Genomic DNA, 17,597 nt, shown 5'->3' with positions numbered 1-17,597 from the left:
ATTTGACAATTTGTATTACATTATTTATTTTTTTGTCTTTAAAAAATGTTAAAATGGAAAAAATCTTAATGGCCCTAAAATAAGCTGCTTCTTTTTATCCTTGATTGTGGGGTGAACTATGATCGGGACATTTTCGTGAGATTCGTCCATTTGAATTTTTCCAAGTCAAATGCACATAAGAAGTAGAGGCAACGCATATTTAAACGTTAAACAATTTTATGTTATTAAAAAACTTGTTCAAAAACATTTTTATCAGTATCAAAAAGCATATTGCACATTAATAGTGCTGTCACATACAGTAGACAATGTCTTCTATACAGTACATCAATATTATAGTTCAAATTATTGATGTATAAAAACAGACATTATTAGCAAATGTTGCCATGAAGAAAACAAACATGAATTTGTGCTTATTGCTTCGTGTGTTTGTTTGGACATTTCAGAGTAATAACTGTAAAAAATAAAAAAAACATGGTTCTTTTGTAGCAAATACAGTACAAACATAAGATTACTGTCTAAATCTGAGGAAATAGATTGACTTGCTAAATGCAAACGTGAAGAGCACCTTCATATGTAATGTGTTGTTTGAAAATTATCCTGGTTAAGTTTGCCTCACACAGAGGGCTTTACATTGCTCCTCCGTGTCAAACCTGTTTTTATTTCCGCCACATCCGCCAAACCAGAAGTAAGAACATTCATTCTTCTGGATGTCATAGAACCAGTTTAAAACGTATTGATTGCAGGGTCCCATGTCCTGTTTCATGAAACATGCATCTGTGGGCATGGGAGAGAGAGAAGAGTGATTGGAAACATCAGGAAAGTGTTTACACATTTAAAAAACCCCATCATAAATTATTTAACTAGCCTTACAGAGAAAAAAATATAATGTTAACAAACCAATGTTTATATTGGTTCAAGTTCAAAAGTCTCTTGAAGAAACTAACCATCAAATAATGCGGTTTCCTCTTTTGCCTGCAGGAGTAATTCAGGCTCTGGGGACAATAAATCACAAAATATGTGACACATTTAAAAGCATTGCCATGCTAATGGGTTAAAGTAATATAACATTTACTTAATTTACATTACTGCCTTGTCTATTTAAGCAAAAAATAATTTCTTCTATGTTAAATGAATAGTTCACCCAAAAATCGTTTCCTCACCCTTATGCCATCCCAGATGTGTATGACTATTCATCTGCTGAACACACATTAAGATTTTTAGAAGAATTTCTCAGCAGTTTTGATCCATACAATGCAAGTGAATGGGTGGCAAAAATGTGAAGTGTCTTCAGAAGCTATATGATATGTGTGGGTGAGAAACAGATCAATATTTAAGCCATTTTTACTATAAATGATCTTTCTTGCACAGGTAATCTCCTCTTTAACTTTCACATTCTTCTTCTTTTTGTGTTTTTGGTGATTCTAAGTTTTCATGCATATTGCCACCTACTGGGCAGAGAAAATAATTTCTTACAGAAAAGGTCTTAAATATTGATCAGGGTGTTTCTCACCCACACCTATCATATCGTTTCTGAAGACATGGATGTAACCAATGGAGTTATATGGATTACTTTCATGTTTCCTATGATGCTTATTGGAGCATCAACATTTTGGCACCCATTCACTTGCATTGTATGCACCTAAAGAGCTGAAATGTTCTTCAAAAAAATCATAATTTGTGTTATGCAGTATAAAGAAAGTCATACACATCAGGGATGTCATGCGGGTGAGTAAATGATGAGAGAATTTTTGGGTGAACTATTCCTTTAAGCCTTAAATAAAATAAAAAAATCAGATTAAGGGTGCAGTATAATTGCTGTGGCAAGAAATGGAATTGCAATCTACTGTAGCAATGTCCTGTGGCAACATTGTTTCAACCAGTGGCATTGAGTTTGGGGTGGGACTCATTCCTGGATCATAAGTGGTGCTTGCTAAGACACCACTAAAATCTAATTATTTTTGTGATTCGGTTTGGTGCCACTAGTGGCGCATAAATTACACACTGCACCTTTAAATTAACATACAGCTATTTGCAGTAACACATCAAGATTTGTAAGCATTTAAGAACAAGTCTGAGTCAGTACATTGTAGTCACAATGGCAACACTGATATTTTCCAGTTCAGATGTGAAAGACAAATTACCTACTTTGTTTGCCACAGGTCAGAAGGCATTCCTTTTCTGAATCAAACCGATTACTGTTACCATCACAACCCCCACACCAGAAAGGTGTACATGCACCAATTGTGTCATTATAGAACTAGCGCAGCACATATTTGCTACAGATGGTACCAGGGTCACTGTTCAGGTGACATTGGCCTGAAAACAAAACACTAATGAGCCATGCAGGGTACGTCCGGTGAGCATGCAGTTACACAGGAATATAATTATTATTATTTTTTGCTGTGTATAAGCACATATGCAGGTAGATCATACTTGTGTCATTCTTAATGCTTTTCTGTCTTTATATAATTTAATATAAAGCACATTCTGGACTTTATTTAGTTTTACACTATAATTGAATAATAACCTATAAAGATAGGTTTGTCAAGAGAAAGAGAAAGTTTGTCAAGAGAAACATTTTATGTTGGCTTGACAAAGTCTGGACTGAAAGTTTAAAAATTTTTTAAAGCTTGAGCTTTGAAGGTTTAACAGACCTTACAGTAACACCCTGTCTACACCAGACAAAAACAAATAACTCCCATTATAATCAATGATGCTGTCTACACTGGATGCGTATGTTGCGATGCACCGTGCTGATAGTAAGCAGCAAATTTGCACTGCACATGCTGGACATGCTTAACTTCTGCCAACAAGACAAATAAACGTGTTAAAATGTTCGTTTCGATGTGTCCAGTGTAGACAACCTCAAGCTGTTGTAGATAGACAGATATTTAAATGCTGTAAGTGATTTTTTTTGAATGGAGAATATGCAAACAATTTCCCTACCCTCTTAAAAATATTAATGAAATAAGTGTCCTGAGATATCTCACCGGTCTCTGTGACAGCTGTAGACTTTGTAAACCGCAAAAAAAAATTGTGTCCGTGCACATTGATGCTTTTCACCTGTCTATCATTTTGCTTGTTGTCACAGTGTTGTATTTGAAGTGGATCATTGAGGCCGATTCATAATGTTTGTCAGTTGAGGGCGCTATTGTGCCACTGTTGAATTCGACAGCCAAAGAACAAACAATGTTGTTCTTTTGCTCAGTTTTGATTTCAAAGTTATTTTTGGAGGGCAGGGTTTTGGAATGAGTGGGCATGGCTAATTCAACGGCTCAGTCATGTGAACGCTTCATAATGCTAAAATCACTTACAGCACCTTTAAAGCAGATTAAAGTTTATATTATAATTTATTTTGACAGTTGGCCAGTTTGAACCAAGGAGCTCTATCTTTCTGGTACTGATCAATTCATCAATGTAAGTCTATGGGATTTTTAGGATTTTTGATGGCCCACTACAGGAACACCATAAGACCGACCAATAAGAATAGATATTGCACAGTGAGTCAGAACATTCTGTACCAATTTTGGCAGATGTTGCTTGAAAGATCTAGGCAGTGTTTCATTTAATCATTTTGGTCTTCGTTTAGGAATTCTTCAAAAGAAAACAAACAAAAAAAACTTTTGTATATTTACAGTTTTTTCTCTAATTACTTATCACATTCCCCAAAGGTTAGTGCTTTCCAAATTATTCACACAGATATTTGAACACTTAATTTTCCAAAACAGATGCGTTTTCGTTAATTTAATACAAATTACATACATAATGTTTTTGGAAATCCTTAATAAAATGACATATCATCTATTACTAGTACACAAAGCACTGGAACTGCAATTCGCTAAATTGATTGCACAGCTATCATGACTCACTATCGAGGAAAAAGAGTGAAGATGAAGCTGGAAGAAGAAGCAGAAGAGAAAGATTGAAATATTGTCAAGAAGAGGAACATTGTCAACTCTAATTGACAATCTAAAGAAACATGCAAACAGAGGCTGGACACCATCTGTGTTTTGCAGTTCTGTCTTGGGGCCATGCAAAATGGCAAAACTCTCAGTTTTATTTACAGTGAACTTCCCCATACTCTTTCCACAGAAAGAGCACAAAAGACTGTCAGGAATTATTGTTTTCTTGTGGTTTGGGACAATGTCCAAATCTAGCATGCAGCACTGATGTGCAAGTGCTTTGAAAATCACCTGTGTTTTATAATGGTGGACTTCATGCATATTCTCCATTTCTGAATCCAATTGAATAGTTGATCTCATCATGGAGATGGAAAGTGTTTAATGCCTATTATTACACGGGTCTCTGGAATACTCGATTCTTATCGGTCAATGGTGCCATCTAGTGGTCTGATTTTTCTGAACAACAACCATACAGCCGATAAGACATATCAGACCGGTCATTCGGGTTTTGCAAGTCATCTTTCCTACATTTCAGATTACTGTGCGATTTCTACAAGTAAGATAATAAAATAATTTCAACTTAAATCAATGTTTCATGTCCATTTATTTATTTGGCAAGTAGTCTTTTAAATAAACTAGATAATGAGAAGTTAGACTGTCATTATTTAAAACATAACAGAACTCAGAGGTGAAATTCAGCTTTTCAGTGATTTCAACGCAAATCAATAATTTATTTCCATTTATTTATTTGGTTAGTAGCCGTGTAATAAGCAGGTTAATGTTCATTGTTGATCAATTATTTTTTTCTCACTTGCAGAAGAGTTACTTTGTTACTTACTCTGCTTCACTCGGGGTGATGATCACCCTGTCGTGGTTTATTTTGCGATAACAACCCGCTGACTGTGCATTATTCCTTACTTACAAAGTAACTCTTCTGCAAGCAATGGAAGAGGCATATGCATGCCAGGCATTGATACAACATTCACACTGTTCTTTCCTTAAAGCATATCTTAAGAAAACGAAATGCAGATTAAGTCAAAATCAAAAGTAACAGCCAGTATCTGGTGTGGCCACTAGCTGCATTAAGTACTTCAGTGCATCTCCTCCTCATGGACTCTCCAGATTTGCCAGTTCTTGCTGTGAGACGTTACCCCACTCTTCCACCAAGGAACTTGCAAGTTCCCAGACATTTCTGGGGGGAATGGCCCTAGCCCTCACCCTCCGATCCAGCAGGCCCATACGTGCTCAATGGGATTGAGATCCGGGCTCTTCACTGGCATTGGCAGAAAACTGACATTCCTGTCTTGCAGGAAATCACGCACAGAATGAGCAGTATGGCTGGTGGTATTGTCATGCCGGAGGGTCATGTCAGGATAATCCTGCAGGAAGGGTAACACATGAGGGAGGAGGATGTGTTCCCTGTAACGCACAGCGTTGAGATTGCCTGCAATGACAACAAGCTCAGTCCGATGATGCTGTGACACACCACCCTAGACCACCTCCAAATCGATCCCACTCTAGAGTACAGGCCTCATGTAATGCTCAGTGGTGGCTCAGCGGTTAAGGCTCTGGGATACCACTGTTGGGCCCTTGAGCAAGGCCCCTGACCCTATCTGCTCCAGGGGTGCTGTTTCATGGCTGACCCTGCGCTCTGACCCCAGCTTAGTTGTGATATGTGAAAACAACTGCATTTCATTGGCTCTGTACCTGCACAATGACAATAAAGTTGAATCTTGAATCTTAATTCCTTCAACGATAAACATGAGTCCGACCATCACCCCTGGTGAGACAAAACCACGACTCATCAGCGAAGAGCACTTTTTACCAGTCCTGTCTGGTCCAGCAAAGGTGGGTTTGTGCCCCATAGGCGACGTTGTTGCCATTGATGTCTGATAAGGACCTATAGTACAACAGGACTACAAGCCCTCAGTCCAGCCTCTCTCAGCCTATTGCAGACAGTCTGAGCACTGATGGAGGGATTGTGCATTCCTGGTGTAACTCAGGCAGTTGTTGTTGCCATCCTGTACCTGACCTGCAGGTGTGATATTCAGATGTACCTATCCTGTGGAAGTGTTGTTACACGTGGTCTGCCACTGCGAGGAAGATTATCTGTCCTTCCTGTCTCCATGTAGCGCTGTCTTAGGTGTCTCACAGTAGGAGCATTGCAATTTATTGCCCTGGCCACATCTGCAGTCCTCATGCCTCCATGCAGCATGCCTAAGACGTGTTCACACAGATGAGCAGGAACCCTGGGCATCTTTCTTTGGGTGTTTTTCAGAGTCAGTAGAAAGGTCTCTGTAGTGTCATATGTTTTTATAACTGTGACCTTAATTGACTACCGTCTGTAAGCTGTTTGTGTCTTGATGACCGTTCCACAGGTGCATGTTCATGAATTGTTTATGGTTCATTGAACAAGCATGGAAAACATTGTTTAAACCTTTTACAATAAAGATATGTAGTTATTTAGATTTTTACAAACTTATCTTTAAAATACAGTGTCCTGAGTTTAACTGAACATATTATGTAATCAATCGAGAACACTTTAGTCATTTTTATGTCAGTGTTTGCTCTTAAAAAAAATTGTATCTGAAAAGAATACTTCATTATGCAGTGAAATTAAACTGTTTTGCTAAATTAAGTGTTTGTTTGAATGGCTGTATGAACTTAAGAGCACTGACTTTAGTTTTGAGAAATGTGTAAGTCTAATCATTGCATGTTTGTTTCAGCTGATATAACAGTTGCCTATATCATATTTTAAGAAGCACCAGTTCTTAAAACAGTAGTCAAGACAACATTTTATATTGGGGGACTGAAATTTGAATAAAAAAATATTGGATTCTTCAAAAGTCAATTACTTTATGAGTCAAATGCTGCCTTCCAGTCAAGAAGAATTATATTTAAGATCTGCACATGGACTAACATAAACGAGCACAACAATGCTGTACTTACCAGTCCATACCTTTAAGTGGGCATGTCAATTAAAGGATCAAGGTGTAAGCTAATTGCTATTGATCATAATAAGTTATAATAGTTTAAACGTTTACCGTACAATATAGTTTGAAATGTCAATTTATTATATATATATTATTTTGGTCATTTGTGTACTGTTGATAAAGTAAAGAGATACTACACATTTAGCTACATTTTTCCCAACCAAAATCATTTAGCATAATAACATTATAAATATGATTTCAGATTTTCTTAGTAGGACCTTCCCAAGAGGACTTGAAGTCAGCATAAGTCTGAGAAAGAGCAATTGGAAAAGACTACCTTGAAAGCTTGAGCACACAAGAGATACCGTGTTGCTAAAAGAGGTTTATAAGAACATACTGTCAGCAAGGTCATCAATTCCAAGTGAGTCTCCACGGCCTGAGGACTGCTTCTGAATTGTGTCCTCCTCCACTACTTCCTGTTCCACCCCTACCTTTGGGAAGGAATTGGCTGCCACAGGAACCCTAGGAAATAGTGTTCCTTTAGACGCAGGCCACATAATGCATTGATGGTTTAGGTGATAGTTTCACCATCTCTTACTCTTTAAATAGATTGATTGAGACTGGGTATTATCTTTAGTATATGTATAAAGTAGACTGGGCTAGTTTAAACTAGTGAATATGTTTAATGGTAGGTTTACTTTTTAAAGTAAATTTTTGTATAAACACATAAAAAGAATTTAAAAAAAAAAAGCTATTGAAAATGCTCTCTTTTATTGCCCAAATTCATTGAACAAGTTGAACCTTTGTGACAACATGCCCCAATAGAGGTATTTTGGCCAACAAATACTGTAATTAGTACATAGTACAATTTATAACATTAAATCTCTACAAGTGTGACAAGCCCGACCTAACGTTTTATTCGTAGAACATAGTTCAAATCTTTTGTAAAAATCTACCTTCATAATATAGTGGTTTACCCAACATCTTTATAATGTCGCAAAAATATATTACATTGGAAATTTAGTGTAGAGGATAAATTTCATTCATTCTAGTTAACCCTCCTGCTGTCTTAAGCAACTGCACCTTCTTTGTGCCCTTTGGGTCACTTTTGACCAGTATTGAAAACCATACAAAATGCTTAAATTCTAGTTCCCCTTCTGTCGCTCTCTCCATGTTGTGTCGGAGAAGCGACACTAGGGGTCTCTCTTGAGCACCGAATATACCTCTGGTCTATGAAAAAAGGCCAATGAGAAGTTGGCAGCTAGTATTTGCATACCCCGCCCCCGGACTTACGGGTACAAAGGCGAGGCAAATTTCTGAATGAACTAGGGTACGCAATTCAGTTTGCCAGCCCTTCGCAGGTGTCCGTTTCCGCAGTAGATGGTGAACATGACAAATCCCGGCGCAAAGACGCGATAGGGCCTGTCCCCCCAACCGAAATGGAGAAGGGTCTCTACAGCCCTTACTTCGTTGTACCCAAGAAAAGTACGTAAGCCGCCGGGCTTACGACCAATCTTGGACTTGCGAGTTTTTCAACCGAGCACTGCTCAAACTCCCGTTCACAATGCTCACGCAAAAGTGTATCTTAACATGCGTTTCCAGGCGTTTCAGTACAAAGTCCTCCCCTTCGGCAGGTCTCTGTCCCCTCCCGTCTTCACGAAAGGCCCAGAGGCAGCCCTTGCCCCGCTCCGAGAAGCCGGCATCCGCATACTCAACTACCTCGACCTTCTTTGTGCCCTTTGGGTCACTTTTGACCAGTATTGAAAACCATACAAAATGCTTAAATTCTAGTTCCCCTTCTGTCGCTCTCTCCATGTTGTGTCGGAGAAGCGACACTAGGGGTCTCTCTTGAGCACCGAATATACCTCTGGTCTATGAAAAAAGGCCAATGAGAAGTTGGCAGCTAGTATTTGCATACCCCGCCCCCGGACTTACGGGTACAAAGGCGAGGTAAATTTCTGAATGAACTAGGGTACGCAATTCAGTTTGCCAGCCCTTCGCAGGTGTCCGTTTCCGCAGTAGATGGTGAACATGACAAATCCCGGCACAAAGACGCGATAGGGCCTGTCCCCCCAACCGAAATGGAGAAGGGTCTCTACAGCCCTTACTTCGTTGTACCCAAGAAAAGTACATAAGCCGCCGGGCTTACGACCAATCTTGGACTTGTGAGTTTTTCAACCGAGCACTGCTCAAACTCCCGTTCACAATGCTCACGCAAAAGTGTATCTTAACATGCGTTTCCAGGGTGTTTCAGTACAAAGTCCTCCCCTTCGGCAGGTCTCTGTCCCCTCCCGTCTTCACGAAAGGCGCAGAGGCAGCCCTTGCCCCGCTCCGAGAAGCCAGCATCCGCATACTCAACTACCTCGACGACTGCCTCATGCTGGCCCACTCCCGAGAGTTACTATGCCCTCACAGAGACCAGGTGCTCAAACACCTCAGCCGCTTGGGGCTTCAGGTCAACCGAGAAAAGAGCAAGCTCACTCCGGTTCAGAGCATCTCTTTTCTCGGCATGGAGTTAGACTCAGTCTCAATGTCTGCACGTCTCACCAACGAGCGTGCACATTGGATGCTGAAATGCCTCGCAAAGTTCAAGCCAGGCACAACGGCCCCAAAAAACTCTTCCAGAGGCTCCTGGAGCATATAGCATCCTCCGCCGTAGTCACGGCGCTGGGGCTGATGCATATGAGACTGCTTCAGCACTGGCTTCAGACTCGAGTCCCGAGACGAGCATGGCACCGTGGCACGCACCGTGTAATAATCACCCCCGCATGCCGCCAAACACTCAAACCCTGGACAGACATCTGCTTTCTACGGGCAGGAGTGCCCCTGCAGCAGGTGTCCCGACACGTCCTGGTCACTACCGACGCCTCCAAATCGGGTTGGGGCGCCGTTTGCAACGAGCACGCAGCTGAGGGCCTTTGGAGAGGGGCGCTGGCATATCAATTGCCTAGAGTTGTTGACTGTTTTCTTTGCCCTGCGACAGTTTCTCCCATTAAATCGAGACAAACATATCCTAATCAGGTAAGACAGCACCACTGCGGTAGCGTACATAAATCGCCAAGGCGGTGTACGCTCCCGCCACATGTCACGACTTGCCCGACGTCTCCTCCTTTGGAGCCAGCAGCGACTCAGGTCGCTGCGTGCTACTCACATCCCCGGCAAACTCAATGTGGTAGCGGACGCGCTGTCACGACAACGCTTATCCAGTGGAGAGTGGAGGCTTCACCCCCAGTCGGTCCAGCTGATTTGGGAACAATTCGGCAAGGCCCAGGTAGACCTGCTTGCCTCCCGAGAGACCTCCCACTGCCCGCTCTGGTATTTCTGAACAGAGGCTCCCCTCGGGGTAGACGCGCTGGCACACAGCAAGTACGCATTTCCCCCAGTGAGCCTTCTTGCACAGGTGCTGTGCAAGGTCAGGGAGGACGAGGAGCAAGTTACACTAGTGGCTCCATTCTGGCCCACCCGGGCCTGGTTCTCGGACCTCGTACTCCTCGCGACAGCCCCTCCCTGGCGAATTCTCCTGAGGAAGGACCTTCTTTCTCAGGGGCAGGGCACACTCTGGCATCCGCATCCAGACCTCCGGAAACTCCACGTCTGGTCCCTGGATGGGACACGGAAGATCTAGCTGGCCTACCACCTACTGTCGTAGACCCGACCAACTAAGCAAGAGCCCCTTCCACCAAGCAGCTCTATGTCCTGAAGTGGCGCTTGTTCGCAGATTGGTGTTCTTCCCGGGCTGAAGACCCACAGAGGTGCGCAGTTAGGTCAGTGCTCCTATTCCTGCAGGAGAGGTTGGAGGGGAGGCTGTCCCCATCCACCTTGAAGACGCAGTAGACGGCAAGTCCCTTGGTAAGCACGACTTAATCATCAGGTTCCTAAGAGGCGCCCGGAGGTTAAATCCCTCCCGGCCAAGCCTGTTCCCCTCCTGGGACATCTCGGTAGTCCTCACGGCCCTCCAGCGACCACCCTTTGAGCCGCTAGAATCAGTTGGACTCAGGGCTCTCTCTCTTAAGACTGCCGTGCTGATCGTGCTCACCTCCATCAAGATGGTCTGGGACCTGCAAGCGTTCTCTGTCAGCGACACTTGCCTGGAGTTTGGTCCGGCAGACACTCATGTGATCCTAAGACCGCAACTGTGCTACGTGCCCAAGGTTCCTACCACCAGGTAGTGAACCTGCAAGCGCTGCCCTGGGAGGAGGCAGACCCAGCCCCATCGTTGCTGTGTCCGGTACGTGCTTTGCGTACCTATCTGGACCGCACTCAGAGCTTTAGAAACTCTGATGAGCTCTTTGTATGCTTTGGGGGACAGCGGAAAGGAAACTTTTTCTCCAAACAGAGGCTTTCCCACTGGGTAGTAGATGCCATTTCATTGGCTTATCACACTCAGGCCGTGCCCCCCTTGCGGGTCCGAGCTCACTCAACAAGGAGTGTTGCGTCCTCGTGGGCACTGGCCAGGGGTACCTCCCTGGCAGACATTTGTAGAGCAGCAGGTTGGGCGACACCCAACACCTTTACGAGATATTACAATCTCAGGGTTGAGTCAGTTTAATCCCGTGTTTTCTCAGGTCCGAGCCAGTAGAACTCAGTAACACGCTGATGGGCTGGCTGGGTGAATCGCTTGCATATATTGCCCTTTCCCTCGGTTGAGGTAAAATTGTGCGGCTTTTTTCCCAGGAGATTCCACTCAACTCGAATTCCTGGTCGATTCCTCCCTAGCCCTCATGGGTCCGCAGTTCGGCGGAGGAACTTGCCGACCCAATCCACTGCGGGTACTCAAATCTACCCTGTACTGGAATAGGTGCTCCACAGGGTGAGGACTCCTACACGGAATCCCCCTGTGTGTATTTTCCGCGATACGGTCCCCTTACGAGCGGACCCGCGTTTTCCTTAGGCAGTTCCGGCTGTCCTCCGGTCGCCGTATTGTAGCAACTCCCCCTAGATAATGCTGGATCTAACACCGCGCCACTTCCATGTGTCGCCTAAAAACACATGTGATGTATTCACCACCTTACCTCCCCAGCTGGGTAGGGGTGGTCTCCGCAGGGTCTTTTCCCCCTGAAAGAACAGGAAATTGGGTAAGACCCCCTTCCCTCAGTGCGTGTAAGGGGGTCTTATTGCTCTATGTGAGAAACATAGAGAGAAATGAGGCCCAGCCAGGCTTGGCCCGTTCCCAGGTTGGCAAGTGTCGCCTTGTTCCCCTGTCAGGGTAACCAAAAGGATTCCGGCGACTTTGGTGGGGGCATTGGGGAAGGGTACGTGCAGTCTGATACAGCTGGTCGTCTGGCACGTAAAAACACCTGCCCGCTCCTGTGTCAGACCACGTACACGGCTCAGCGCATGGCGTAATTTAAATTGGACGCTTCTCCGACACAACGTGGAGAGAGCGACAGAAGGGGAACGTCTAGGTTACGAATGTAACCTCTGTTCCCCGATGGAGGGAACGAGACGTTGTGTCCTTCCCGGCCACGTCGCTGAGCCGAGCCGCTGTAGTGGCCAGACCATTTCTGGCTCCTCAGAAAAATCCTGAATGAACTCTAGTCTCACTGGCCTTTTTTCATAGATCAGAGGTATATTCGGTGCTCAAGAGAGACCCCTAGTGTCGGTTCTCCGAGACAACGTCTCGTTCCCTCCATCGGGGAACGGAGGATACATTCGTAACCTAGAAGATTTGTGTACAACTTCAATAAAGTCACCCTTAATGAAAATCTGTTTTATTTTTGGCCCAAAGTGTATAATTATGAAGAAAAAAAAAAATTATAGAATTGAAAAAAATAAATAAAATTAAGACTTGGTCTTAAATCTTAAGACAGATTTTCATTACAACAATTTCCATTGGCCAAGGATGTCCCAATTTACATTTATTTCAATCACTTTTGGCATTTTGTAATATCTTAACTATATTACAACAATTTCCGATTTCATCTGTTTGTAGAATATCAACAGCATACATTTTAAAGTTTAGTACATGCCTTTTCCACAAATGAATCTCTATTGTCTTTTCCAGCAGTCAGATTGGCCCACTTTGACTGTTATCTGCAACAAATCCATTCTTTCCACTGTCAATTTGTTGCAGAGTTACAGGAGTTTAGGAAGGTGCCATAATAGATTTTTATAGATAGGTCTTTTACCATTGAGGGACCTTTAGCCCCAATGTACCTTATCATATAAAAGCATGTTAGCAAACTTATTTACTAGCATATAAGAAAAATACTCTCTCTGTGTATGTGGACATCTGCATGTGTGCCAAACTCCATTAGAGTGGGAAGTATGCAAATTGTGCGAGCAGGTGGGGAAGTTAGAGAACAGCATGGGGCTAGAGGCTAAATTTTAGAAAATGTGTAATATTTGTAGGTCAAATGTACAAAATATTATTTACAGCTGTATAACATCCAAAAAGTCTGAAACTGGTTCTTCCCAAGCAGGTGAAAATTGACTGGGTAAGACAATGGCAGAACCAATTTGTTTTAAATTGTTATTTCTTTTAAGCAAATGCTATTCTGAGATGCAGGTTGGTGTTGTTTTGGCAGCACGAGGGAGACCTACACAATATTATGCAGGTGGTTTTAATGTTGTGGTTGATCGCTCAAGAGAGAGAATGAGAGAGAGATTGAGAGAGAGAGAAGTTATATCTTTATATGATGATAGAGCAGGCTTTGTCAAGTGATACCTGTATAAAGGTCTTTCGGCAGCCTCATAACGTTCATCACGGCCTGCACCTTGTTGAAAAGCACTACACTGACTTTGGAGTGATTGATGAGGGTAGGAGTTCATATTCCCTGCATTGACAAAGATTCCATATTAATACACAGAACAAGTCCATGAATATTACTGTGAAAAAGAGCATGTGAAACCATCCTTAAAAGGATTGCTCAGCCAAAAATGAAAATGATTTCATCATCTACTCAGGAGATAGCTGGCATAATGTCTTGTGCACTGTAATGCAAGTCATACAATAACTTTGTGTGAGAAAGACCAAAATTTTAAGGAATAGCTAACCCAACAATGGAAATTCAGTCATTATTTACTCTAATATGACTTTCTTCTGGGAACATAAGCAGAATGTTCAGAATGACAGAATTTTCATTTTGGGTGACCAATTATTTTAATCTTGCTCATCGTACTTATGCACCCCCAAACTTGGCGTGTTCAGCTGATATCAGCATACTCGACAACTTGAGCAACATTAGTAAGATAATGACAGTAGGGTGAGTAGAAGAGGACAGAGTTGTCTTTACTGGGTGAACTACTATGAGATGTAATTCCTAAAATCTGTATTAAAGTAAGATGAGTGTTACTTACTGCTCAGAATGTGGAAGAAAGTCCTCATAAAGAGCTGAGCATACTCCTGCTCTCCATGTTTCAAGTGGCCCAGGTGAACTATGTGCTGTTCTAAGGGATAGCTGGCAAGCTCCTCCACCTGAGTAATGTTGATGTGGTCACCTACTATCATAGTGAAGAGAACCACTCCCTCGCACTTTGCCTTTTTGGAGATAAATTCCAGCTTTGCTCTGTCGTCAAATGACGTCTCCTCCCCGACGATGGCAAGCACCATCTTGTGCTTGCGACTTTTAGGTGCCGTGAGGATGCCCTGCATTACGACACGTTCTATCGCAAGGCCCAGCATGGAAGACCCTCCGGTTTGCTTCAACTCCTGGTAGATGCTACTCTTCATTAGATTGCGATCTTGAAACTGTTGAAAATTGAATATGACTTTTACAGGAGACTGGGATTCACTGTAAGAGGAGCTCTGTTGGTAGACTGCCACTCTGGCTTGTTTGTCAAGCTTGTTGGGCTGACTGCTCACAACGATCTGGTCCAGTACCATACCAAGCATCTCCTTCACGCCCTCGTACTGATCGGCCATGATGTTACGGGAGCCATCCACAATCACTGCTAAGTCCATGTCCACCTCCTGAGGAGTAGGCACCAAGTTGGTGCCATCACATTCCCTATCTGGTCTGCAGGGATCTTAGGAGAGGAAAGATCATTTATATACTGTAACTATAGTAGTTCTTTTTTGTTCAAAGTCTGCTTTGAGCAAACAGTTCAGAAGCCATTATGGAGTTCATAATGGACACAAATGAGACAAGTGTTGACGTTAAATATCAGTTGTCAGTAAATATCTAAAAGTTATTAAATTAATGTGTATAGCAGAGCTCAAATCAATTGATAGTAGGAAAGTTTGATAAGATTGCTTGATTTAATTGTAAAATCTCTGACTTCTCATCCGCAGAACTTGGTATTTTGGCAAATCTAAGCATAATCTGTGAAATTGTTGTATCTCATCCGAAACTCTATATATAGAGTTATATATATATATCCAAAAAATCTGAAAAACAGAGATTTAAGCTAAAGTCCATAAAGAGACCTCATTTGTCCTCATTAGTTTTTCCAATGGGCCTTCACAAGGATTTAAACACTGTTAATTAAAGTAGAATGACCTTGTAAATTCATGCATGTTTATGCTACTAATCATTATTGTATGAAACAAGATTTGTCACTTATATTTTATTTCATTTTTAGACAAGAAAGGAAATAATGTGGGCTTACCAAAGCATATAACACAATTCTGGATCTTACTGAGAGCAGCTTTCTCCTCTTGCATTCTACCAAGCACAGTAAAGATAAAACTCTGGGTTTCATCGGCCTGCATAACACATAAATCCACACAAAAAGGAGCCTCAAAAACTGTTTAAAACAAAAAGGTGTTTGGTAGAGAAACTTGTTCCTTTAGCCTCAAACATCATGACATAATGCAGTGGATCTCAACTCTGATTGCAACCCAAAAATGGGTCTCAGGCAGTTGTGGATCATGGCATGGATCTTGTTCAACTATTTTCACAATTGTAGCCTATTAGCTGGTCCAGTAACTTTTTTCAGTGAGTAATGGTATAACATGGCCAAACCGGGCAAACGTGCTTACCTAAACCATCTTTGCTATCGCGTGGGAACCAAAACATTGAATCAGATCATTCAGATGGTTCATGTAAATGAATCAGTAATAAACAATTCACCACCTGACTTCCACGTACTGTTGGGATGTCTAAATCACTTGTGAATCAATTTGTTTTGACAGCTGTGATGAACCAGTTCAAATAATGATTCACCGATTCACTTCATCCTCTGCCTATGAGTCATTACGTCTTCTTTTTTAATGAAATATTTATTTGCAGTTGTTTATCACTTGGATTCAGAATAAGTCATATAAAATGGTGTTTCATTAATTATATTCATTATAAATACATTTGTTCAATTTTGTATGTTTTTAGTGTATGTTTATTTGACTGATGTAAGTCATGACCGCCATAGGGATTCAGACAGCAGGAAAAAACAATGCTTACTGTAAATAATAAAATGCAAGTAATAATTTAAACTTGCATAGTTGGATTTGCAAAGTAAGTGTAAAAAGTCATATTATTTCCATATCTTGTGTCTTATTGTTGATGTCAATCTCGGTGATTTCTTTGGCACAAATTCATCTGTCACTTTACAGAAGTTAGCCAAATTAGGCTAATTGCAATGTTGACAGGTTGTGTGACATGCCCTTATCCTTGAAAACAGGTTCACTTGCAACCAGGATAAATATGGTTTGTGCTGTTATACCGTACATTATTGGCTTCTGAGAGAATTTAATTGTCAAAAATCAAGAGACAGGCAAGAGGGAGTAATGGCAAATTTCCTCCTACTTTGAGCACTGGGTAATTAATACATTTGATTAAATAAAGTTAATGATTATTATAATGTTTACTCTTTGTATAATACACAATGTGTGTATTGTGTTGGGTTGCCAATTTATGTTGAATGTAAATATGGGTCCTGAAGCAAATCCAGTTGAGAACCACTGATTTAATTGCATTTTAAGTGCATTCAAGGTAGCAATTGAAGTGTACCTAACTTTACCTCAAAAGCACTTCTAATAGAAGGGACATTCTTCAGTCCAATGACCCCAAGTTTAATCTTCAGAGCTTTGTACTCCAGAATGGCCGTGGTGAGGGAGGTTGTGTCCTGAGATTCTCCGCTGGAGAGAAAGACTGCCACCTTCTTCATCAGGACGCCCTTTCGCACACGCTTAAAGATGTTCCTGCCAACAAACCGCATGGCAGCACCTATGTTACGGCGATTTGTAGTGCGCTCCAGGGCAATGTTATTCACTGCTTCGATAAGCTGCTTCTTGCGTTGATAGTCTGTAAAGCGGATCAGGTATCTGGTGTAGGAACTGTAGGAGACCACAGCTACCCGTGCCCCCGTGGGACAGTTGCTCTCTGCAACATTGATTTTGTCCAGCAATGTTAGAACTGTGGAACGCATGCGTTCAAAGGCTTGAGGGTTCACGTCTTCAGACATGTCCAAGCCAATCACAAGATTAGTGGGGTAGGCAGGGCATTTTAAATTATCTGGAGAGAAAAGAAAGGTGTATATTCAATGATGGTCAATTTATTCACTAGGTTTTGATTTCTGTGACCCTATCATCAGGGTACCCATCCTTTTTGAACAATGAAATTCCAACATTTTTGCAGCCATTTGCGATTTCTAAGAATGTATTATTAAATATCATTTTAAATTCAGACAGATTCACTAATTAATTATTTAGACTGATTTTCGAACCATTTCAACCAATTAACTTAAAAGAATAATTCACTCAAAAATTAGACATCACTATGGCTTGCGAATAAGTTCTAATTTACAAAAGCTCTAACCAAGAGCAAAATTTAGGTTCACGATAGAAATTTCCAAGACTTTTTAGATTTTGATAATTGCCTTG

The 17,597-nt window shown here is 41.7% G+C and overlaps 1 protein-coding gene across 1 annotated transcript in view; it reads right to left on the bottom strand.

Moving 5' to 3' along the window:
• Positions 1-233: 233 nt before the first annotated feature.
• col6a4a (collagen, type VI, alpha 4a) overlaps positions 234-17,597 on the bottom strand; it is a 46,362-nt gene continuing 28,998 nt past the window's right edge. Inside the window, 9 exon segments of the mRNA XM_052146462.1 lie at positions 234-774; positions 945-992; positions 2,146-2,316; positions 6,253-6,261; positions 7,233-7,357; positions 13,503-13,611; positions 14,135-14,803; positions 15,386-15,482; positions 16,736-17,229. Of these exon segments, the coding sequence (XP_052002422.1) occupies positions 602-774; positions 945-992; positions 2,146-2,316; positions 6,253-6,261; positions 7,233-7,357; positions 13,503-13,611; positions 14,135-14,803; positions 15,386-15,482; positions 16,736-17,229 (1,895 nt within the window). The 3' untranslated portion in view covers positions 234-601.

This window comes from Xyrauchen texanus, chromosome 17 (assembly GCF_025860055.1).
Source record: "Xyrauchen texanus isolate HMW12.3.18 chromosome 17, RBS_HiC_50CHRs, whole genome shotgun sequence".
Lineage (NCBI taxonomy): Eukaryota > Metazoa > Chordata > Actinopteri > Cypriniformes > Catostomidae > Xyrauchen > Xyrauchen texanus.
Note: the sequence above shows the minus strand (reverse complement) of the source record. Positions and strands in the feature narration are given on the sequence as shown.